Source organism: Neltuma alba, unplaced genomic scaffold, assembly GCF_004799145.2.
Source record: "Neltuma alba isolate B1F8T4 unplaced genomic scaffold, ASM479914v2 tig00012841_pilon, whole genome shotgun sequence".
Classification (NCBI taxonomy): Eukaryota; Viridiplantae; Streptophyta; class Magnoliopsida; order Fabales; family Fabaceae; genus Neltuma; species Neltuma alba.
This window is the reverse complement of record NW_021637230.1, coordinates 53,094-76,737: the sequence shown is the minus strand read 5'-3', so window position 1 is coordinate 76,737 and position 23,644 is coordinate 53,094. Positions and strand designations below refer to the sequence as shown.

The 23,644-nt window shown below is 35.2% G+C and overlaps 4 protein-coding genes across 4 annotated transcripts; 1 reads left to right on the top strand and 3 right to left on the bottom strand.

Annotated features, from left to right (window-relative positions):
• Positions 1 to 2,650: 2,650 nt before the first annotated feature.
• LOC114731687 (uncharacterized) lies at positions 2,651 to 3,508 on the bottom strand. Its single transcript, XM_028918920.1, has one exon. It carries the CDS (start codon positions 3,377 to 3,379, stop codon positions 2,798 to 2,800), a length of 582 nt encoding a protein of 193 aa, XP_028774753.1. The 5' UTR covers positions 3,380 to 3,508; the 3' UTR covers positions 2,651 to 2,797.
• A 3,307-nt stretch (positions 3,509 to 6,815) lies between these two features.
• On the bottom strand, positions 6,816 to 9,585 carry LOC114731686 (phosphatidylinositol 4-kinase gamma 2-like). Its single transcript, XM_028918919.1, has 2 exons — positions 7,667 to 9,585; positions 6,816 to 7,566 (listed from the first exon to the last, which is right to left on the bottom strand). Exons 1-2 carry the CDS (start codon positions 8,999 to 9,001, stop codon positions 7,183 to 7,185), a joined length of 1,719 nt encoding a protein of 572 aa, XP_028774752.1. The 5' UTR covers positions 9,002 to 9,585; the 3' UTR covers positions 6,816 to 7,182.
• Positions 9,586 to 14,306: 4,721 nt separating this feature from the next.
• Positions 14,307 to 16,240, top strand: LOC114731674 (GDSL esterase/lipase At1g71691). The gene is made up of 5 exons (XM_028918899.1): positions 14,307 to 14,646; positions 15,045 to 15,172; positions 15,290 to 15,529; positions 15,657 to 15,912; positions 16,008 to 16,240. Exons 1-5 carry the CDS (start codon positions 14,307 to 14,309, stop codon positions 16,238 to 16,240), a joined length of 1,197 nt encoding a protein of 398 aa, XP_028774732.1.
• Positions 16,241 to 16,271: 31 nt separating this feature from the next.
• On the bottom strand, positions 16,272 to 23,431 carry LOC114731673 (uncharacterized). The gene is made up of 16 exons (XM_028918898.1): positions 23,329 to 23,431; positions 22,316 to 22,467; positions 21,790 to 21,872; positions 21,488 to 21,547; positions 21,165 to 21,273; positions 20,997 to 21,049; positions 20,273 to 20,353; positions 20,050 to 20,162; positions 19,705 to 19,761; positions 17,823 to 17,920; positions 17,636 to 17,718; positions 17,378 to 17,437; positions 17,007 to 17,252; positions 16,798 to 16,878; positions 16,567 to 16,679; positions 16,272 to 16,411 (listed from the first exon to the last, which is right to left on the bottom strand). Exons 2-16 carry the CDS (start codon positions 22,404 to 22,406, stop codon positions 16,381 to 16,383), a joined length of 1,359 nt encoding a protein of 452 aa, XP_028774731.1. The 5' UTR covers positions 22,407 to 22,467; positions 23,329 to 23,431; the 3' UTR covers positions 16,272 to 16,380.
• Positions 23,432 to 23,644: the final 213 nt, after the last annotated feature.

Here is a 23,644-nt window from a genome sequence, read left to right as displayed (position 1 = left end):
AGGTGCGCGACGCAAGTCGGATCCGGACGTAGTCAGAGCAAAGCTCTGGTGAACCGGGTGGGGAACCAAAAAAAATAATAATAATAATTTTGCTCAGCCCGACAGTACCTCAAGAAATTAGTTTCTTATTATTCGGATGGAAGGATACTATAGGCAATTAAAAAAAAATTTGGTCAAAATATGGTTAGATATTAAATGTAAATCCTTCTCCTAACAATAAATATAGATTTAAATTTTGATTTGTTATGCTATGAAGGATTAGTCCCAACTAAAATTAACTATAAACAAATAATCGTAAGAAAAATTGGCGCGTGATAATGTTATGGGCCACAAGTCACAACTTTCGATTCGTTTTTCGACTTCTCTATTTCCTTGTCATCCACATCACGATAAAGAAATAAAACATCCTCAATAAATTACAATGGCTAAAGCCATTATTTTAATATTTTAGTTTTACATAAAAACTCTTCAACTTTTAACCCTTTATGTGGTCTAGAGATGAGAAAATGAGTTAAAATATGTCTCATTTAAAACCGGAAGAATATATTTTTTAGACTATTGCGAAGTATGAAAAAAATAAAATGGTGTGCTTACAGTTTTTATTAGTTAGAAGAAACTTAAACATCTATATTTTTCTTTCACTTGTATTTCAAGTTAAATAAATTTTTAATATTCGGGTATTTACGGGCAACATTTGTCAATGCGTGTCATTTTTTTAAAAATTAAAAACCATTTTTTAGAACTGATGAGCAAAATTAATTTTTGCTCACGTCTCATTTACAAGTGCCACATCATGTAAGACTCGATTCTTAAGGGTATGTTTGGCTCAATGAGAGGAAGGGGAGGGGAGGGATTTTAATGGAGGGAAGGGGAGGGGAGGGGAGGGATTTTAATATTATTTTGTTTGGATTTATAAAAAAAGAAGGGAGGGGAGGGAAAAATATTTTAATATGGACAATTTTGCTCTTATTTTATTTAAGGCGTGGGCATAATGGTCACAATATGACAAAATATAGATATAATGGTCACAACATGACAAAATATGAGCATAATGGTCATAATATAATAAAATATTACCCTTTCCCTCCAAATCCTCCCAATTTTAGAGGGGAGGTTGAAGAGGGGAGGGGAGGGGAGGGGAGGGGAAATTTTAAAAAAATTTTCCTCTCCTCCTAAAATTTATGTGTTGCCAAACAAGGAGAAATTATTAAAATCCCTCCCCTCCCCTCCCTCCCTCCCAAATCCTCATACCAAACACACCCTAAAAGACAACAGGCCTAATTAACGGATTAGAAAAGATTGCATTGTTTTTCTTTTTTTGGGGGATCTGAAGGTGCTTTTACGCCATATTTTAGTTAAGAATGTTAGTAGCTCATCGTCGAATGATTCTTGAATATATTTGCATCTCAATCCTTTGATTTTCTTACCTAGATCTATGAGTAATTTTCCCTTTTTCTCACCCAGATCTACCAGTAATTTCCCTTATATCAGTTAACAATTAGTCAATTACTATGTTTTGGTAAAATCCATTTAAAAATTAAGTTTTTTTTTTGGGAGGGTCCGAGCTGCTCAAGTGCTCACGTCGGACCAATCCTATTACCCTATCCCGCCATGCCCGAAAAAGTAGGGACGAAATGGAGAGAACCCAACCTGCAATTCATAAATTTCATTTTTCGTAAATCACAATTAAAATATTACTTATCAGCTATTTTAAACAAGTCCTTAGATGAGACAGGTTACAGACAACACCGGAAACATCTCATCCCGGTGTTTATATATCTGTGTGTGTATTATCTGTACAATATTAAAATGTACTCCTCCGGTGCTAAATGTAAGACCCTTTAACTAAAGGGTCTTACATTTAGGGCCGGAGGAGTATATGAATATTAGCTGAACCCTAATATCCTTTTCCGCTCTCCCCTCTCCAGGAAAATAAGCATTGCGATCAATCTCCATTATCTAGGCGCAGTACTTCGTACCTTGACGAAAACTCTAATTTTTGCTGTAATACTAGTATAAAGTTCAGGTAAAGCCATATTATAACAGTTGGCCAAAAAAAAAACAAACGAAGCCATACCATAAAAAAAAGATCATGTGGAGATTGTGGATGTCTGTACAGAACTCCACCCTCCTCACAACTCACAAGTGTATAATGCTCAAGTCCTTTGTTCAACAATCCATGCCAGCTCATCCAAACAAGGAATCCGCAAGATACAATGATAGTATCATCCAACTTCCAAATCATGTCCCTTTGAAAAAGCCGCAATTCCCGTTCTTTGATTTCCCTCCTCCCCAGTCATTGCCACCAACTCCACTCTCTTGCCCCTGGATCTCCATTTCCAATTTTGAGGAATCCGATTGGCCTTCCCTTTCCTTCCGTTTCCCAAAAGGCTTCCATCACTCCAATAAAGTGGCCTCCCTTTTCTTCTCCCAAAAACCAAAAAGAAAAGAAAAGAAAAGAAATTCCCCCCATTTTCCCTTCATCGAGACCCGAAAATGACCTTTACCTACGACACCACTATTGCCTTCAAACTTCAAAGCCTACCACATTTCTCAGATTTACCCAAATTTAGTTTGGTCACTTCAAATCACAGTCTCAGTATACCCACATTTCACCAAATACTCAAGCGAGCTCAGAGCGACGACGATATATGAGAAAAAAATATTATGATTTTTACAATTTCATGCCGTTACCTCGCATTATACACTTGAGAGACACCAAATCGGCAATTGTTGCCCAAAGACTAAGAATTAAAAGAGCTAGCTAAAAGTTACCAGAACTGAACTAGAGAAAGAATTAGCAGTGAAAACCTAACACAGATCCGTCGCTGAGAGAGACGGCGACCCTGCAATCGGCTTTAGCTTCCACGTGATGGCTGAAGAAGTGCAGCACCCTGACTCGTCCGGATATCTCCATCCTGGATTCGATCTCCATGGTGGGCCCGATCCTCGGCCCATTAAGCCCCGGCGGCATAGTTGGGAAGCCCATGCTCGACGGAGTAGAGAGGGGAAAAGACTGGACGGCGAACGAGGCGGCCATGAAGATGGTTCTCCCCGCTTCGATCTTGCCGGCGGGAATGAACATGAAGCCGATTTGGTTCCCGGCGTAGAGAAGCTGGAGGGAGCTATCGTAGTGGGAAAAGGAGGCTCGGTTGGGATTTCGGACGGAGGCGTATTGTGAGAAAGTGAAGTTAACGGAGGCATTGGAGACGGAGAACGATGGAAGCTGGATGGCGCTGACGGAAATCTTGGGATCCTGAGGTTTAAACACCATGAAGTAAACAATGAGGAGGACCATGACCAGGAAGATCAAGAAGATGGTGGCGACTATACAGGAAGCAAGGTTGGTGCGGCCGGACGGCCGGTGAGGCTTACTCATGGCTCAGCTTTTCTCCTCCACTCAGCCCTCGCACAAGCGCACAACACTCACTGGATCTAGTGGACTGTGTAAGGAACTAAGGATGCGGCATTAGAAGACAAATACAGAGTGAGAGAAAACTGGGTAGCTCCCACTCCGACAGTGTGAACGATTGGACTTTTTTTATTATTTTTTTTGCTAATTTTGTGCTCCCATTCTTCTTTGTTTACCTTTAACTCTGCAGCCCTCGCTGCCCTCACTTGACTTCCGAGTGCTTCAAGTTCAAATGGACCCTTTTTCAGAAGCCGTTGGGTCCCACTTGTGGGTTCATAGTGATGATGTCAGGAAAAATTTCATTTAAATACCACAGGTGAGAATTTATGTCACTCAGCTCCAAAAACATTCTAAAATGTCACTTGAAAGTTATGGGACCAAATTGAAATTAAAATTAAAAGTAAGAATACAATAATACTTATCACTTTTATTTTTTTAAAAAAAATAAATATTAATGGTTGTCGGAGTCCGACCACCGACGTTCAGGTGGCCGCTGCTGGAGGTTAGACCTTTGATGGCATCTACTGTAGCTCTGGTAGTGAGAATTTTTTTTAAAAAACATGGTAGCCAAAGGAAGGTTTGAATCCATGACCCCTTAACACGCACCAAAAGTAATGTAACCATTAAGCCAAGCAAGCCCTTCAATCATATAATGCAAATAAAAATATATATAACAAAACAAACACAAGTGTCCAAGTAACAGTTTACAAGTGAAATTCAGTAATTTACAATAAAAATTTGACAATTTACAAATAATATAATGGAATTCACAACCCCAAATGCAAGTGTTTAAGTACAAATGAGCAAGTGAAATTTGAAGATTTACAATAAAAGTTTATGAATTTACAACTCAAAGTTAGCTATTCACGAGAAACACAAGAGAATTCATAACCCAAAATGTAAATGTTTAACTGTAAGTGAACAAATAAAATTTAGTAATCTATAACAAAAATTTGGCAATTTATAAATAACATGACGGAATTCGCAGTCCCAAATACAAGTGTTTAAGTGTAAATGAGTAACTGAAATTTAAATATTTACAACAAAAGTTTATAGATTTGCAAGTGAAATTTAGTACTCCTCCGGTCCTTATTGTAAGACCCCATTTGACTTTTTATTTGGTCCTAATTATAAGACCCCAATCCATTTTGTCTCTTATATTTATGTATTTTTTTCCAAGATAATCCTTCTAATAATGATAGTTTTAGCCAATATACTTAATTAGCAAGGATATTTTAGGAATGATAATACTTATTTATTATAAATAACCAACTTAACTTACTTCCTTAATCTCCTCAAATAAGTCAATTGGGTCTTATAATTAGGACCGGAGGAGTATTTACAATGAAAATTTCATTTGCTCATTTACACTTAAACACTTGCATTTGAGGTTGTGAATTCCATCATGTTATTTGTAAATTGTCGAATTTTACTTGTAAATTGTCAAATTTTATTTGTTTACTTACACTCAAACATTTTAGATTGTGAATTCTCTTGTGTTTTTTGTGAATAACCAAATTTGAGGTGTAAATCTATAAACTTTTGTTGTAAATCTTCAAATTTCAGTTGTTCATTTATAATTAAACACTTGCATTTGGGACTGTGAATTTCATTTTATTATTTGTAAATTGTCAAATTTTTGTTGTAAATTGCTGAATTTTACTTATAAATTTTTAAATTTCTCTTGTTCACTTACATTCAAACATTTACATTTTTGATTATGAATTCTCTTGTGTTTTTTGTGAATAGCCAAATTTGGGTTGTAAATTTATAAACTTTTATTGTAAATCTTTAAATTTTACTTACTCATTTGCATTTAAACACTTGCATTTGAGGTTATGAATTCCATTATGTTATTTGTAAATTACCAAATTTTTGTTGTAAATTGCTAAATTTCACTTGTAAACTATTGAATTTCATTTATTCACTTATACTTGGACACTTGTGTTTGTTTTATTATATATATTTTTATTTGCATCATATGATTGAATGGCTTGCTTGGCTTGGTGATTATATATTTACATCACTTTTGGTGTGTTAAGGGGTTATGGGTTCAAACATTCCCTTAGCCACCTTGTTTTTTTAAAAACAAATTTCAGCCATCAAAACTACAGTAGCAGCCACCGGAGCTACCTAAGCCCTGGTGGCCGGACTTCGACGATTATTAATATTTATTTTTGATATTTTAGAATGTTTTAGGGGTTGACTGATATAAATTCTCACCTACGGTCTTTAAATGCAATTTTTCCTAATTTATATTCTCCCATTCTTTGGAAAAAGAAAAAAGAAAAATGATGAGAAAAGAATGTATTATGCATATGCATTCGAAAGATAATAAAGTGGATTAATGAAAAGAGAATATACTTGCACCGAAAAGATAAAGTAATTATTTTTTAATTTAAATGGATGGAATATTAATGATACGACACTTCGATGTATCTGATGAATTTTCCTCATTAGTCCTCCATGCTTTTGATTAATATCACATTTGTTTTTCCTAGATGCGAAGTTTGGATTCCGTGCTGATTGCTCTTCAGATTAAATTGAGACAACTGAGGTTTTATTTTTTATTTTTAAAAGATAGAAATAATGAAATTTGAACTAAAAACATAACAATAATAATTTTAATTTTAATTTTAATTATCTAGATTAAATCTGAAAGAAAAAACACAGTAATAATCTAAAATGTATACCCATGGGCACTAGATTCGGCCCTCTAGTTGTGTCATTAGAAATAGGTAGGGTCATTAAAAATATGAAGAATTATTATGAAATTTTAACTAAGAAATATAATTACTAACAACTACTCACTTATATAATTTTTTTTTTTTTGAATCCCAGTATCATTCTCCCTGAGAAATAGATGGGAGGGGGTGCAAACTCACATCTAGCAGCGCAAGTCTACTTGGAAAAAATCGGTCAAAAACCCAATTTGAAGTTTGAACTTTACACGTGGAGTTACATTACGCGTCGCAGCTTTCGGTGCTGGCGTGGCATCACTGTCATCCGTTGGGAATCAAAATGATTGGGTGCCAGATTGCCTCCTTTCTTCTCAGTTTCCAAAATCAATTCGGAGGCCAGTCTCCAAAAACAACACTTACCTAAACTAATCTCAATTCTCAGGCAGTTGGATTCATTATTATATCATCTCATGCATATTTGACTTAGGGTATGATTTCTGGTGCAGTGTGTGACACTATAATCACTAGAAGCTCTTACCAAACCTGAGGTCAATTTCATGTCTACCCAGAAAACAGAACACTTACAAATATAGACAATATATAGTGTCATTTTTTTTCCCATTTAGTAATTTCTCGATACACATTACTGTAAAACATTATGCTTAACTAGGATGATCTTATAGTACTTTGGTATTATTTTTTCACCCCTTCAAATTTGAACATCCAACACAAACTGAGATTTACAAGACTATACAAGCCCACAATTTCAACATCGTTTTCAAACTGTTTTGTCACAAACCTAAAAAAAAAAAAAACACATAAAATCATAGACGAATATGTATACTTCTTCTCATCCGGACATTCTGTTGAAGCGCCCAATATATAGTAGTTGAAGTGAGATGTTGGGGATATGAGGCGTCATTATTTCCTTTATATCTCCAACATGAGAGAGAGTTAAAAAGCTTGAGGCTTATATGTCCCTAAAACACACAAAGCCGTCGAACTTTGATACCACGTGAAGCCCATCCTAAACTGGACTAGCCACTCACTTAAACGTTAAGACATGCCTATAAATAAATCCGAAAAAGCCTAACTTGCAAGCTGCTTCTGTTCGAGATGGGAATCCATGATCTGGGAAATTGCTTCAAGAAATGCAGACTCACTCATGCCTGGCAACAAGGAATCCTGGGCCTCCTGAATCATCTCCTCTAGTTCAGATTCCACGTTCATGTTTTTCCTACACATTATGCTCCCGATGGCATAAGGGGTCAGACCCCTCTCAACCCCTTTCTTGAGCAGCATTGTTGAAATACGAAGCACTCTCGCACATTCCACTGGAACATCCCACCCATAATATTTCAATAGTTCTATATCTTTCTGGGCATCCATTGATTTTATATATTCAACTGTATCAGGAGAGTAAGGTTTGCGTGCTTGTGGCCAGTAAAGCCAATCAAAAGTGCAATCTTCAAACTGCGCAGACATAATTCAGAGTTAATAAACTTTCAATTAATATAGTATGACAGTAGTATGACTTAATTCAATACAAAAAGAATATATTAGATTCGCTTACTTTCTCTGGCAGACAATAACCATGATCAATTGGAACGAGGATAGTTTTATCTGTTTCTGGTTCTTTCCTGCACAATATGTTGCCAGAATGCCTGTCTGCATTAGCCATTCTGATATCAAGCACGGTAATCTTATGCACCTCTTCGACGGGAAAAGCCCCTGGCCCAATGTCCTCACAGCTACCTTCGTTGTCCATGAACATCTGGAGAGATCCGATCTTCAAGTGTTTTGATGAATACTCAAACCCTTCTGGGTGGTTAAATCCTTCGTGCAAGCACCTAACCATAACTGTGGGAGGAACACCTGCAAATCCAAATGCTTCACCTGATACCTCTCGTCTTCCTCCTTTTGGATGGTCTAATATGTATGCAGCTACTTCCCTCACCGCTCCTTCTCCTACCTTCGTCCCTATTTTCAATCCTTCCCCATTTATTGATCTCTGAAGGTCCCGTGGGTTGTTCATTGCCATTGGTTCCTCATCAATGGGCTTGAACACTGCAACATACTCTTTCCCTGTTTCATCTGGCATAAAGTATGTCCCTCCTGTGCCCTCAGAGGACCTTACTGGCTTAAAACCTTTCTTCAAACCATTAGACGTTGAATTCATCATCTCCCACAGGAAAGGGAATGTTCGGATCTTCGGGTTCACAATTATTGGTTCTAATATGAAATCACCTTTTGCTTCTGTTGCTGCCTCAAGCTTCTTCTTGTTACCATGGACACTTTCCTCTGAGGTAGTGGAGGCCACAACGGACAGTTCTAGATCTTTCTCGACTGGTATAGCTCTAACCTTGGCTGATTTTTGAACCAACAAGTGAATCACGTCATCTTCACTCTTGCATACGTCGTGGAACATTCTCTGGTCATCGAGCCTCTCGCCGTTGCAGAAAAGGTCTTGATTCTCAAGATCAACGAAACATTTTCCCTTCTTGATGCGTTGCTTGAGATACCCAACATTTCTATGGCGATCGATATGAAATTCAAACTCCTTGCCACAAGTTGTCCTAACGATGACGAAGAGGAGATCGGAGAGCCGGAGAACCAGGTGAAGAACATTGCCACCGGTGACACCATAGTCCTTGATAAGGGTACCGTTGCGGGCCAGCTCCCTGCCTTCAAAAATAAGCGTCTGCTGCCTCATCGTGAATCCCTTGCATTTCTGAATCCTGAGTTTCACTGATGCTATGGTATCGGACTCCAACACACGCATAGGGGTCAGAGCTCCGTCCGCCGCGAGGTAAATCAAGATGGATTTACCTGAACAAGGTACGAGTTGGCCTTGGAAGTAGACCGATTCTAGATGAATCGGAGTCCGAGCAACATCAGCAAGTGACATGTTCGGAATATTTTTCCGGGAAGGGTCTCAACAAACTGAAGACCTTTCGAGGTTATAAACGAAATAAGTCCATCTAACACCACCAAGGTCCTTCGTCGAGCGATTCGAAGACCCCGGATGAGAGATTAAAACCAACAAACACTAGAAAAACAAAAGGGAAAGAAAAACAAAAATTGGACGGAGAATTTAAAACGTAGTCCTGAAAGATGTACACTGTGAAGGTTAGACTGGAAACACTGATGATAAATTATTGGGTGTAGAGGCAATCACAAGAAAGTAAGGCGCAATCTCCCGAGAAGAAGCATGAAGGAATGCGAGAGACAGAGGATTCTTACCAAAAGGGAAGAACCGAAGGTGAAGGTGGGAGGAGAAGGGAGCTTTAATTGCAGCAAAGAGAAGGATTTCAGAGGGAAGCGATGATTTCGCCGATTTTGTAAGAGGAATCAGTGACAGAACGGCATTGTCGCTTTAAGCCTTTCACCGAGTTTTGTTTTGACCACCCTGCCCCCTGTGGCACTCCCCCCTGCATGTAATCTAACGGCAACATTTTCTGATTCTGCTCTCATTTTTCAAAACCAGGCTCTGTACGCCACTACGCGTCATCTTCATATTTGTTCTCGTCTTTCTATACTTCAGTGCCATCCCCGGTTCTCCTCACCATTATAAAATATACTCCCAAGTATATTTATATACATACGCGCATGGCTCCTCCCATTGTACGTCTACAATAATAAACGTTACATAAAACACATGGATCATTATAAAAGGCCTCCAAAACTATCACTGATATTTTTATTTTATTTTTTTTGGTTGCCCACTCAATTTATCGGAACTTTGCTTCAACTACATCTGGATCCAACCTGCGTCGCACACCTAACTTTGGTGGGTGAGTCTCTCAATGGAAATTTCTGCGTACGCTGAGGCTTGAACACGAGACCTCGCTTAAACGGTACCAAGTCGCTTACCGCTGGAACCAACCCTGTTGGTTGATATTTTTATTTTTGAATGATACTCTGAAATTCATTTATTCATCAAGAATTCAAAACAAGCAAATAAGCTACATAGCAAGATTCCTTTAACAAGCATCAAGAGTGTAAAAAGTATTAATGAGATATTTTTATTTTTCAATTTTGTTATTTTTATTAGAAGAATATGAATTTAGATATAATTATCAAAAATATATCACAATAATAAATAAGTAGCATGCACTGATAAATTTCGGCTTAATGAATGTGTCTATATCACCATTCAAACAATATTTATAGATATACAAAAGTATTGAATAGATATATACTTTTAGAGATTTTTTATAGTGATCCCCCCCCAAAAAGAGAATTTTAATATATATATATATATATGTTTTCTTTAAAAACAAAAATGTTGAGGCCATTGGTTCGCAGGTGGTGGGAAGGTTCAATGGAGAATATTTGAGGAGGTTCAGGGAACAAGACAGTGGGATTAGCTTAATAAATGAGCATATACTAATAGTTATTGGAAAAGGCAAACAAATAGAAGGTGGGCTAGAATGATGAGCATGGTTTGTATTCAAAAAAGCAAAAAAGAAAAAAGAAAAAAAGAAGGAGTGATGAGTATGATCATGGGATCACATGGCGACCGATATATAATGCAGACACCCAACTTTGCACAGGATATTTAATTATGTTTTTTTTTTGGCATCAAGGATATTTAATTATGTTAGTTATGCATAATTGAATCTGTCTCAATCATACCAACTCCTTTTTTAATGCCACACATACCAACTCCTAATAAATCAAAATAAATAAATGAAAACATTTCACCGGAAAAAAAAAATGAAAACAAGTGCAAAAATATAAAAATAAAGAAAATAAAGCAATAGTAAAGCGGTAGGGATGTAAATAAAAGGATTCTTCTTAGTTCACTTGATCTTACAATAAAAGTTCTCTATTTATAAATATAGTCTAATCCCTCAAAAGTCTCATTCATATTAAATATAAAGTAGTCCTTTCATCTTTAATGCAAACTACAATTAATTGATTTGAATAAATCAAATAAGTTAAATAAATTATTCAAACACATTAGCTTACAAGCTAAACAAATTAGTTTAGTAAAAATTAATAAATATAATAAATAAAATATATTAAAATCTTACAGTTAGGGTTAAAATCACCCTATATTTAAAATCGGAAGAGTAAGAAAAATAAAAACAATAAATGAGGGTAAAGAGAAGAATCCCAAAATAGAATATGCTTGAGACAGTGTGGGAATTGCATCAAAGCTTTTGATTCATATCGAGACTTCAAATCGAGTCTTGCATTCTTGTCTTGGCAAAATTATTAGATTTACATTAAAAAAAATTACAAATTTATAATTATTCAACAAATTCGTGGTCAAAATGAAATACTCTTCCGATCCTTAATATAAGACCCATTTAACTAATTTGATTAAATTAAGGAAGTTAGTAAGTTAGTTAATTATGAGAAATGTGATGTGTTTTTCCTAAAACACCATAATCATCTTTCTTAATACCCCATCTCCTTCTTCTACTTAATTATAGTTGAGGGAGTATCCATAGGGGTAATTTAGAGAAAATTGATAAATATGAGAAATAAGTCTTATATCTAGAATCAAAATCAACTCAATAATTGAGTCCTATATTAAGGACCGGAGGAGTATTTGCGCAACTGGGCATGATTTTGAGAAGAGTACGATGGACTCCCCACATCAAATCATGGAAACAAACGCGTCAACCGATTTCTTCTCGTTGGATTTAATTTATCGATTAAAAACTATCGTTGGGTGAGCGGTACATTATTTCTGACCGTTATGGTCGGTGGGACGGTTGCCCATGTGTCTGTGTGCTTTTTCTCTCCCGATTCTTTTTTTTTTTTTTTCCGGCCAAAATTTTGTCTCCTGATTCATTGCACAGACAAGAATTATTTCTCTAACATATCGCATGTAATGTGAGAAATAAATTATACTGCATTCAATAGCCAATATAAGAGCTAGTTTACTGTTTAATTTGATTCTAAATATAAAATTCTAATTTACTTTATCTTAAATATGTTTATCTATCTTGTCCTATAGTAATCCATATACTCTTCCGATATTTAATATAAGACCCGTTTAACTCATTTGATTAGATTAAGAAAATTAGATAAGTTAGTTAATTATAAGAAATGTGACACGTTTTTCCTAAAAGGTCATAATTATCTTTTTTAATACCCCATCTTCCTTTTCTACTTAATTATGGTTAAGGGAATATCTACACGGGTAATTTAGAGAAAATTGATAAATATGAAAAACAGGTCTTGTATTTAGGACCAAAACTAATTCAACAATTGGGTCCTATATTAAGGATTGGAAGAGTAGTAGTTGTATATGTTAAAAGTTACTGTCAATAGGTAATTTAAATACACATGATTAATAAAAGTATTTTAAAAAAGACAATATTTATTTATCATAAACAACTAATTTTACTATTTTTTTAATCTTTTCAAATTAGTTAATTAACTCTTATATTAAGAATAGAATGTAGCACTCCCTCCTGTTCAAAATAAGCTAAACTTAATCTATTTACATTTATCAAGAAACCAATTAAAATCAGTTTAAAACAATAAATATATACGGTATGTATTTTTCTTTTCAAATGTCTCCCTATTAATGAAGAGAATAAGTTAAAAAACACAATCAATGAATCAAAAAGCAAAAAAAAAAAAATATAAGGGGTAGAATTGAAAAAGAACTCACTAAATTATTAGACAAAAGTGAATGTTACTTTATTTTAAAAAAACTAAGCTTCTTCAATAAAGTTTAGTTTATATTTTGAATTGGAGGGAGTATTATTTATAAATTATAAACATCACTACTTTCAGCCCTTAATATAAGATCTAGTTGATTAATGTAAATAGATTAAGAAAGTTTGTTAAGTTTGTTATTTGTAATAAATAGATGTTATCTTCTATAGAATATCCTTACTAATTATGTTTATTAGCTAGAATTACTATTTGATAAAATATTTAACACGTGTAACTACTACAAGAACTATTTTGAAAAAATAAAAACTAGATAAATATGAGATGATATTATATTTAAAATTAAATTAAATGTCAAATTAAATCTTATATTAAAAGCGGACGTAGTATATATAGGTGCCATGAATTTTTTTCTCCTCTGTGGTCATCCTCATAAAATGTGATAAGAGTGTCAACCGTTATGTCTAGGTATGTAAATAAAGAGAATCATAATTTTTGTTTACGGACTATTGAAAGTTGTCGAAACTTACCCGTCCAACCCGTGCTCGTCTAATGGAGACTAGTCCAAGAAATTAACAACGGGGTCCACGTCACTTCTTAAATTTAATAAAAATATAAGAAATAATTACATTTTAAAAATATTTTTTGCCAGAATATATTTTAAAAATATACAACTTATAAAATTGATAATTAAAGTATTTGAAGAGGTTAAATATCTTGATCATTAAAACTTCAAGTAAACCGTTATTACTTTTTGCTAAGTAAATTATTGTTATCATTAGTATTTTAAGTTTTTTTAAGCATGAGATTGTAAGTTTATGGAAAACTGAGGATAAATCTCTACTTGAGAAATTAATTGATAAATGGTTTATAAGGATTTTGCACAATTTAACATTCTTTGTGCATAATTTAACTTTTCTTATACATAATTTATCTTTTCCTGTTTACAATCATCTTCTTTTGTGTCATATCTTTTTTTTTTTGTATAACTTGATTTTTTTTGTATGTAATCTATTTTTTCTTATATGCAAATTAGTCCCTTATATTTAAATAACATTTCGTACAAATTATCTTTTCTATATGCGCCAATTAATTTTTTAACAAAGATTTATCTCCAACTTTCTCTAAGTTCAAGCCCAATGAGCATGTGATTTCTGACCAAAAAAATAGATAATAAACGTCACACACACATCATAAAACGTGCATAAAGTTGGTATTTCTAATACATTTAATGGCTAAAAGATATAAAATTCAACGTGAAACTTCATATCATAAACAACATTCTTATAAATTATGTGTGTATTTATATGTTGATTATTATTTGCAGTAATTTTTTATAGTATTAAAAATACTTAATTATAATTTTAAGGAGGGTTTTGAAAAATTATTGGAAATAATAATTTATTTCTAATTTAAAAAAACAGTTTTTTGCCAGAAATTTTTCAAGTGGTTCATCCTGCTATATCCGCAGTATAACGACATTTCCCGCCAAACTCCTCGCGTCCTCGCCTTGCTCTGCCTCTCTATTTCTCCGTCTCACTTTCAGTCACTCAATCTGGAACTGCAAGACAATGAACATCACGGTTATTGTTTCCTTTATCTGTACGTTGATCACATCTCTAGTTTTTCATGCCAGAGGTCTGCATTATCAATACCCTGAGGAACTGTACGTCGCTCCGTCACAAGCCTACATTCCCTCAATGTCACCTTCTCACGATTCTTCGAATTCTCCGTCTTCTAGTCCTTTAGCCCCCGCCTTGTTCGTCATCGGAGATTCCTCTGTTGATTCCGGTACCAACAACTTTCTCGGCACATTTGCCCGCGCCAATCACCTTCCTTATGGCCGAGACTTCGATTCCCGCCAACCCACTGGACGCTTCTGCAATGGCAGGATTCCCGTCGACTATCTTGGTCATTTTTCTCTTCTTTCTTTATTCTTCCACTTCACTTCTTTATCTTTCTTTAGATTTTCACTTGTTGGCTCTGTAATACTTGCCTTGATTGTCAAGATTATAATGATCTAGTCCAATAAAGCGTCGAAACCTAAAATGGTGAAAGACCCAAAAAAAAAAAGGGTTTCCATTTTCTCTATCAGCACTTCATTAGCAAGCGGTCCATACATTCCTTCAACGAATAAATCAACTCTATCTTTGGGGTAATTTCTGAGATGGGTATTATTGAATAAGTGGAAATCCAAATTGTGTATACCGAATTTATGTCGTTTCTTATTTCTGTCGTTAAGCTGGGCGAGACCCGGAATTTTGTAGTTGCCATTACATTAAATCTTTTTTGTTCACTTTGGTGTATAGCTCTGCGTCTCGGCCTTCCTTTTGTCCCAAGTTACCTTGGGCAGACTGGGGATGTGGGGGATATGATTCACGGCGTAAATTACGCTTCTGCTGGCGCTGGCATTATTCTCTCAAGCGGCTCAGAATTGGTATACTCTCTCCTATTTTTCAGCATTAGTTGATGATCTGTATGGGCTATTCCGCAATCTTCAAACAAAGTTACATGTCCAAAGTTCATCTTGTAATGATGCAATCACTCAGTGCAGGGTCAGCATATCTCCTTCAATCAGCAAATTCAGCAGTTCAGTGACACCATTCAGCAGTTCATTCTAAGTATGGGCGAGGATGCTACAACCAGTCTCATATCCAAGTCTGTGTTTTACATTTCAATTGGAATCAACGACTATATACATTACTACCTGCTCAATGTATCTAACGTGGATAATATGTACCTCCCATGGAGGTTCAACCAGTTTTTAGCATCTTCAGTGACACAAGGGATAAAGGTGTGTGTGTGTATTCTACTCCTCTTGGGGTCTTTTTTTTTTATGGTGAACGCTCCTCTTGGGGTTTTTTGACACTTCGGTAATGTTCCTTCATTGATTCTTGATATATTTAACCTTGATGACACAGAATTTATACAACGCAAAGGTTAGGAAAGTGGTGGTTATGGGACTTGCACCAATTGGCTGTGCTCCGCACTACTTGTGGCAGTATGGTAGTAAAGATGGAGAGTGCATCGAGCAGATAAATGACATGGTGATGGAGTTTAATTTTCTCATGAGATACATGATAGAGAAGCTTACTAAGGAGTTAGCTGATCTCAATATCATCTTCTGTGATGTTTTGCAAGGTTCCATGGATATTCTAAAGAACCATGAACGTTACGGTAATATTATTAAGTACTAGTTTGTTTTAATTCTTAAGATCCTTCATAAATCACATGAACTTCACGACTGACCCGGCTATATGCATTCTGATCAGGCTTTAATGAGACTAAGGACGCATGCTGTGGATTTGGGAAGTACAAGGGGTGGATCATGTGTTTATCGCCAGAAATGGCGTGCAGTAATGCTTCCACCTATATATGGTGGGACCAGTTCCATCCAACTGATGCAGTGAATGAAATTCTGGCAGACAATGTATGGAATGGCCTGCACACTAGAATGTGTCATCCTATGAATTTGAAAGACATGGTAATCGACAAGGACGAATAGCATTGACCAAGTTATGTATAATGTATATATGGTTTACATTGTTCAGTTGATTTTCTCCCCTAGAATATATAGGATAACATCAATCCAGATACTCTTAGTCTTGAGCTAGTGTTATCTTTTCGCATGTTGCTCTGGTTGTATCATCTCCTGGGAAACTGAGCATTAAGATCCCTGCAAAGTTCATGTATCTTTTAGGAGTAATATATAGTTGAATCCCATGTGATAAAGTGCAAGCTTTAGGTAAATAATTCTGTTGATATGCAATTAGATCTAACATAGGCACGTTATGAGACCATGTTTAAGACATGAGAAACGCATGTTATTACTGTAAATATGGAATTGTCATGTTCCTCAGTATGGATGGGTTTTGAGCTGCAAATTCATTCCACTCCTCTAGATCGATCTTCTCATCTCCTTTTAAATCTGCTTCTTTAAATGCCTATGCAGCATCAGAGGGGTGACTCAGTAATCAGGAAAATTAGTATAGAACATTTTGCTTGATGCTTCATGTTGGAACATAACTTGAATGCCACGGAGAAGGGAAAAAGAAAGCAAACCTGATCAATTATGGCCTCAATTAAGTCTTCAGAAAGAATCAAATCTGACTCCCTTAAAAGTGCCAATATCAACTCTCTTAACTTCCATGTCCCAAGAATAATTACTTAACATGTTTGTAAATAGAATAATTATGAGAGATGAATCAAGTTCAGTGCTCATGCTTGCAACTTAAAGTGGTGAGATTATTATCAGGAATCTCGTTGTTTACCTCGTCACGTTCAATGAAACCAGTTTGCCTTAGATCATAAATTCGAAATGCAACTGTTACATTAAGTACCAAGACTTCAGAATACGAAAAATGGAATGGCAAGCTCACGAAATGAGTGTTGAGAGGAAATACAGTACAAGCTGCTTTTTGTGCCTGTGGCGCAGCTGGATGGAAGACACTCAGAGCTCGAACAAACTCTCCAAATTCTATTACCCCATCATTTTTTGAGTCAAATAAATGAAAAACCTGCTGGATGGAATGTCAGATTAGCTTATTTTAAATAATTTTGAGCTGTAGTGAGGTAAGTATGTGAGAAAAATTTTGTTTTGTAAAATGTAAAATAGCTTATTTTCCTTCACTAGAAAACTAACCCGGTCTGCACATAGGCTCTGTATCTTGCTACTTCCAAATAAGCACAGCTGAAACTCTTCCTATATATACAGAATCCAGTAATGAAGAAGGTTGAGTTGAATATGAGGTTTGCATAAGTTTTTAGAGGGTCGGAAATGAAAACTTGGATTACATTCACCATGTTATAGTTGAAGCAAGTATACAACTTTTATTCTCCTCGTAATAGTTTTTATGATCTTATCCTGATAGAGTGAGAATGAACATGTATTTAAACTTACTTTGCTGATAAGCCCGTCATCAACCATAGAACTACTCAGCTCCTTGAACAACTCGTACAGTCCTTCAATTTCAGATACGGTAACTGCGAAAAGGAAACACGATAAGCTAAATAAAGCAAAACTTGAAAAAGCTTCAATTTTGGCTAAAAAAAATAATAAGAACAAGAGGAAGCAAGAAGCCTCTCACAGCAGGTTTGGGTAGCAAGAACTGCTGGATCTTCATGCTCAAGACGTTGTTTAGAGCAAGCGCATCCCATTATTTTCATACGAGGCTCTAAGGAGCCACTTCGTAAGACATGTATCATATTTACAACATTATTTATAATTCATGAAACATCGTTGTAATTTTGAGTGCCTGCATGCCATGCCAATAGGCCAGAAAAGGAATTCTAGATTTTTAATGGAATTTATTAAAATTTAATGTTTGCATTATTAACTCTCTCTTCTTTCTTTTTTTTAGAACATTCCCACATGACTTAGAATCTAACTGTGCGCAACGTGTGTACTTGTTGTCCAAACAGGGACAAAGCCATAATATGACGGTTGGAACTGGAAGATACGAGGCTGGTGGATAATGGAAACCCTTGCTCTGCTTCCACTACTCTGGAATTTATTCAAAGTGGAAACATGTGCGGTGGTTAAGATTATTTTAGGAGTTCTAGATACGTTTGAGAAGTTCATGATTTTAAATTACATCGTATTGGTCAAACTTGTGTTCAATTTCAGCGGGGAATCTGATTCAATCATTATTTTAACAAGCTAATCTTTCAACACTTGTTAGTATGCGTTTGGTTTCATGTTGGAAGCCACCCATCACACCCTTAACATTCTTTGCCTGCCGTAAATGTAACGTGTGTAGTACAGAAAAACACTTAGATGAGAAGTCGCCAAATATCTTTCATAAATTCCTCGTTCCTCATTGTACCTTCAGGTGCCAAGCCTGATTCAGTTTATGAAAGAGTTTTATTTGACACAAAATTATGCTCGAGAATTACTTATCGGCTAACAGGCTTATAGTTTAGTGGCATGAATACTTATAGATTCAATTCTCTAAGTAATTTCATGTTGTTAGTACCTATCTGTCTAATTTAATAAAAAAAAAAATTACTTATAAGCGCTTCTTCTAACGGAAATTCAAATATTAGTTCACTGTATTATAATGGACTACTTTTTTCTGTTACATCCGACCTGTTGGTATCTATCACTCTAACTTAAAAAAAAAAAAAGAATTACTTATGGGCTTTAGCTAGGTGAGGCTAACTCATATGATAAGGGTATCCTAGTATCATATTTACACCATAAAAAACTACCATAAATATTACTCCATTTGATTTCATATATAAAATATAAATAATCAAATTATGTAGGAAAAAATAGTTGAAATTAGTTAAAAGCAATAAATATGTAAAAATATATATTTTATTTTCTAAAAGTACTCTTACTTATGTAGCGAATGAGAGTAAATGAGCAAGAAAAATAAGGATATGAGATAATTAATGCAGTAATATAACATGTAATTAATGAAGGTAAAAATGGAAAAAAAAAAAAAAAAGGTTCACATATCCTTTAAGTGTATCTCATAAATAGGATAAATCATCCCAAAAAGTGTATCTCATAAATAGAATCAAAGAGGGAGCAAAATGACACATTTATGTATAAGAATAGAAAGTGTATGTACGAAGAAATGTTCTGCTAAATTTTAATTAGTCTACTGAGTTGCTGCTTGAAAATTCTTGAACCTTTCATATTATCCATGCAAGGTTTCATGATCGAAATTTGAACAATGTAAGGTCACTGCCAATAATTGATTGTTAGTAAGGAGGGGAAGGTTGAAAACCAATAACTATATCTTGAGAATTTTATAATCTAGAACTTCACGAATACACAGCCATGCATTCATAGGAAGAGGGAGAAAGATTGTTGAGTATATATTCTATGCAGTCATTTTTTTCATAATTGCAAAGGATATGAATTTCGGTTCCAGTTAGTTTTGGTTTCAACTTTAAATATAAGATATCGGGTTCTACATCAGCAATCTATCAGAGACGTTCATTGCTTGTTATTCTTGCTCTTCTTCTTCCACCTGTGTGTTCAATATGAAACTGGTGAAGCTCGTGGTTATATCCCTGCCAAGAAGAACAATCTCTCAAATATTGAAATGCTAATAACTGATATGGGCATGGTAGTCAAAGAAAAGGATTGATGATAGAGACTTGGTGATATGGGACACCAAGTCCCACATTGAGTAGAATAGGATGCTCAATGAGATATTTAATTGGACCATCTCAACGTTTAGCTTTTGGGATGGGGAACCCATCCCACTTGGATACATATCAATTGACTTTACATTACATGGTGGCATAGTATTAACTAACATTTAAGACTAAGAACTAATGATTAAGACGAAACTTTACCTAAGACATGGAAGAGTCATCATCTTTAGAAGAGACGGATACTTTGCCACAAATCCTTTCCACTCCTCTTCATCAATCTTTCCATCACCATTTGAGTCTGCTTCGTTTAAGGTCTGAAATAAATTATCAAATCAAAACAATTAGACTTGGTTCAAAAACCATGCAAAGAGGAAAGATGAACAGAAGAAAACTTTGTATTTTAAGTGTCGCACGGTTAAAACACCTTGTCCACTATTGCTTCCACAACTTCATCTGAAACTGTTAGATCTGATTCAGCCAGAATAGCCAAGACCATCTCCTTCAACTTTGAGAATTATGTTATATTCATAAAGAGGACACAGAATTGAATCAGTCAAATGATGTTTGATTATTTAGATGTTGTGTAAATTAAGCAGAACCTATAGTAGGTATGACTTTTACATTAAGCAGCAACAAATACCAAACATGTTCCTCAATTTTCAAAATTCTTCTGTCATACAAGTGCAATGTTCTCAGAATTTATCCCCTCAAAGATTTGTTCAGCTGTAGCAACTACCCTCCCTCTTTGGAACTTCTTATAATGATTCTCTCCTCTTGTCAATTAGAGAACATGAGTCCACAATCTGGGCACATTATAATTGGAAATCTTATGTTGAAGCCATTTTCTTCTTGATGCAAAACGGTAGCGTATTTATACTTGAGATCCAATTTGCCTTAAGGGCTATCACCCAGAACAACTTGTGAAGTTGGATTAAAAAAATGTATAGACAGAACAGCATATTGATGAGATGCTTTCTTGATTTATATCTTTTCAATTATTGGAATTTACTTTTGCAGTGCAACGAAGTGATAATGAAGCTTTGCTCCTTGTGGAAGCATTCTTACAAATTCAGTTGTCCCCGTCAAACAGGATATCCTACTATATTCTGAAGAATACTAAGAACAGGTGAAGCTTGAGTGGTATGTACCTCATCACGCTCAATGTATCCGGTCTTCCGAAGATCATACAACTTAAATGCAACTGTAAGAAATTGATGTTGTAATCAGTAGCTTGAAACTATAATCTCATATGAAAGTAAGAATGAGATAATCAAACGGGAAATTGATTTTTCTGCTGAATATTAACAATATCATACATGAAATCTTCATCTCTGCAGGAGCATTCGGATGAAAGATGCTCAGTGACCGGACAAATTCCTCAAAGTCAATTGTTCCATTACGCTTAGTATCAAACATATCAAACACCTGGTTCAGGTTTCATAAGAAGATGATGCATTGTTATTACTATGCATATTTAAAACAGAAATCTGCGGTTAAATCAAAGAGGAAACGAGATCCATTATCATGTTCCTTCAGTAGGTCTTAGTCAAGTTTAAGTTTTTCAACTGGTATGACAAAATCATAAATATCCCTTGATCCACTTTAAGACTAGAAAAAAATAATTTAGTACAGTACACACCCTGTCTGCAAATAGATTCTCTTCCCTGCTGTTTCGGAAAAGTGCAAGCCGGAACTCCTCCTGGAGATGGAAATTTGAAGAACTTAGAATTCATTGTGTACAACTCAAACCCAATCAGCATAATGAATAGCTAATAGTGCGGTGAAAGATAAGTATTCATAGTGTTGTGATGATATAACAATTCCAATGCCAAGGGATTATTAAGATAAAGGAAGAGCCACCATTTGCATATTCCAGAACCTGTTTCCTGTTTTTGTCCCATTCTAGGTTAAAGTAGTTTCTATTTTCTTAAGTGGGAATACCTTGTGAATAAGGCCATCATCAAAAATTGAACTGCTTAGTCTTTTATACAAGTCAAGCAAAGCCTCCACTTCATTCACTGTGACTGTCAAATGATAAGGAACATTCCAAGGACACAGACAAAAAAAAAAATCAGAGAAAATCTTAAAGGTATATCCTTAAAGCTGGGTTGTAATCACATATAACATCAGGCAACAATAAATGCATACAACACATCGGCCATATATAACGTCATTGTCTTACAGCAACATGAAATGTGATGTCCTTTTTCTACTGTAAGAAAAGTTGACAAATTGCACAAACATGTTAGTGGGATCCTGTTCTAATATCATGTAGCTAGAAAATGACAGTGGTATAAAAATGACACTTTATAAACTAGTTACAGTGATCAGTCCAAGAAAACAACAGCATAGAAAGACCAGTCAAAGGTAAGTCAGAGACAGGTACAGTATGTGAAATTTCCAGGAACAAGCATATATGTCAAATGAAGTCCAAAACAGTGACAGGATAAGCGGTATTTCTACTCACACCATGTCTCTGAAGAAAGAATGATGTAATTTTCAAGCTTTGCCTTTTGTCTAATCTTCTTCAAGCAAAAACAGATCATGGAAATGGACATAATAATGTCAGTGCAAACACTACTTGAACTGAATTCTCGATCTAACTGCTAAATATAGGTCCTGCAGCACCGGAGAAATATGATCCAGTTAAAAGTTTTTTATGCACCGGACTCTAGTAAAGGAGACTAAGTGAAACACTTGTGGATTTTCACACACAGATGAGCCTGATATGATCTTCGTGAGAGAAATTTGATCTTTCACAGATCTCTCCCTTTTCAGATCATCAAGAATTATGCTTAATCCGTTCTTGGACAGTATTTACAAAAGAAAACAATATAAAATAGAATCTTTCCTAGGTAGTATATTCCTGTCCATTACTCTGTCAGACAGGGAGGAAGCGAACGTGGAGATCAGAGATCCATGCGAAATCTTGATACATCAATGGTGTAATTCCACTTGAATAATAGCATTAATACAACTGAGCCCATCACTGATGCGTTACTATTTCGTTACATAAGTTCGAAACTATTAAATCTATCTCATGTGATCAGCTAGAGAATTAAAAGAGCAAGAGGAAAAAACTGAGTAATGCAAAAAAAAAATAATAATAATAAAAAAAAAGTGTATTTAGAACCACTCTCCTGAGGATAAAACCATTTCAGGTTAGCACAGTATAAGTTCTGTCAACCCAGCAAATATACAATAGTTGAATAGATTCATGGGGTTAGGATATGAGCCAAAATCCTCAGAACCTAGCGTTAATAACAAGTCATTAAAGAGAACAAACGTATAGAAGTTTGAAATTTCTGGGTATTTCATATGAGTGAGAATGAAACAGTTTACATGATAGACGATCCAGTTGTTCAGGAGCATTACCAATTAGGAACTCTAAGAGAAGGAAAGAAAGAGAGAAGTCAACGCAGAATGAGGAGTTTTTTTTTTTTTTGAGTGTGGCATGCACAGTTGATGCAGGCGACTTACAGAGACCAGAAAGAAGTTGGCATTCTTTTCAAGTGTTCATGAACTGTATTGTAAAGGAGGGCAGTTTCGTCTGCAGAATCGAGATCTGTGTAGCGATGAGTCTGATTCACTTTTTGCTTTGAACTTTTGTTTATCATACTCCACGACGCAGGTCGCTCCCTAATTGTACAGAAAAAATAATATAGTACTACCTCCGGTACTAATTATAAGAGCTCATTTACAAACGAGATCTTATAATTAGGACTAGTATAATCAAACGTTGACTTGCCTCAATATTAATAGCATCATCGGATGAGTTGGCTGCAAGGAATCACTG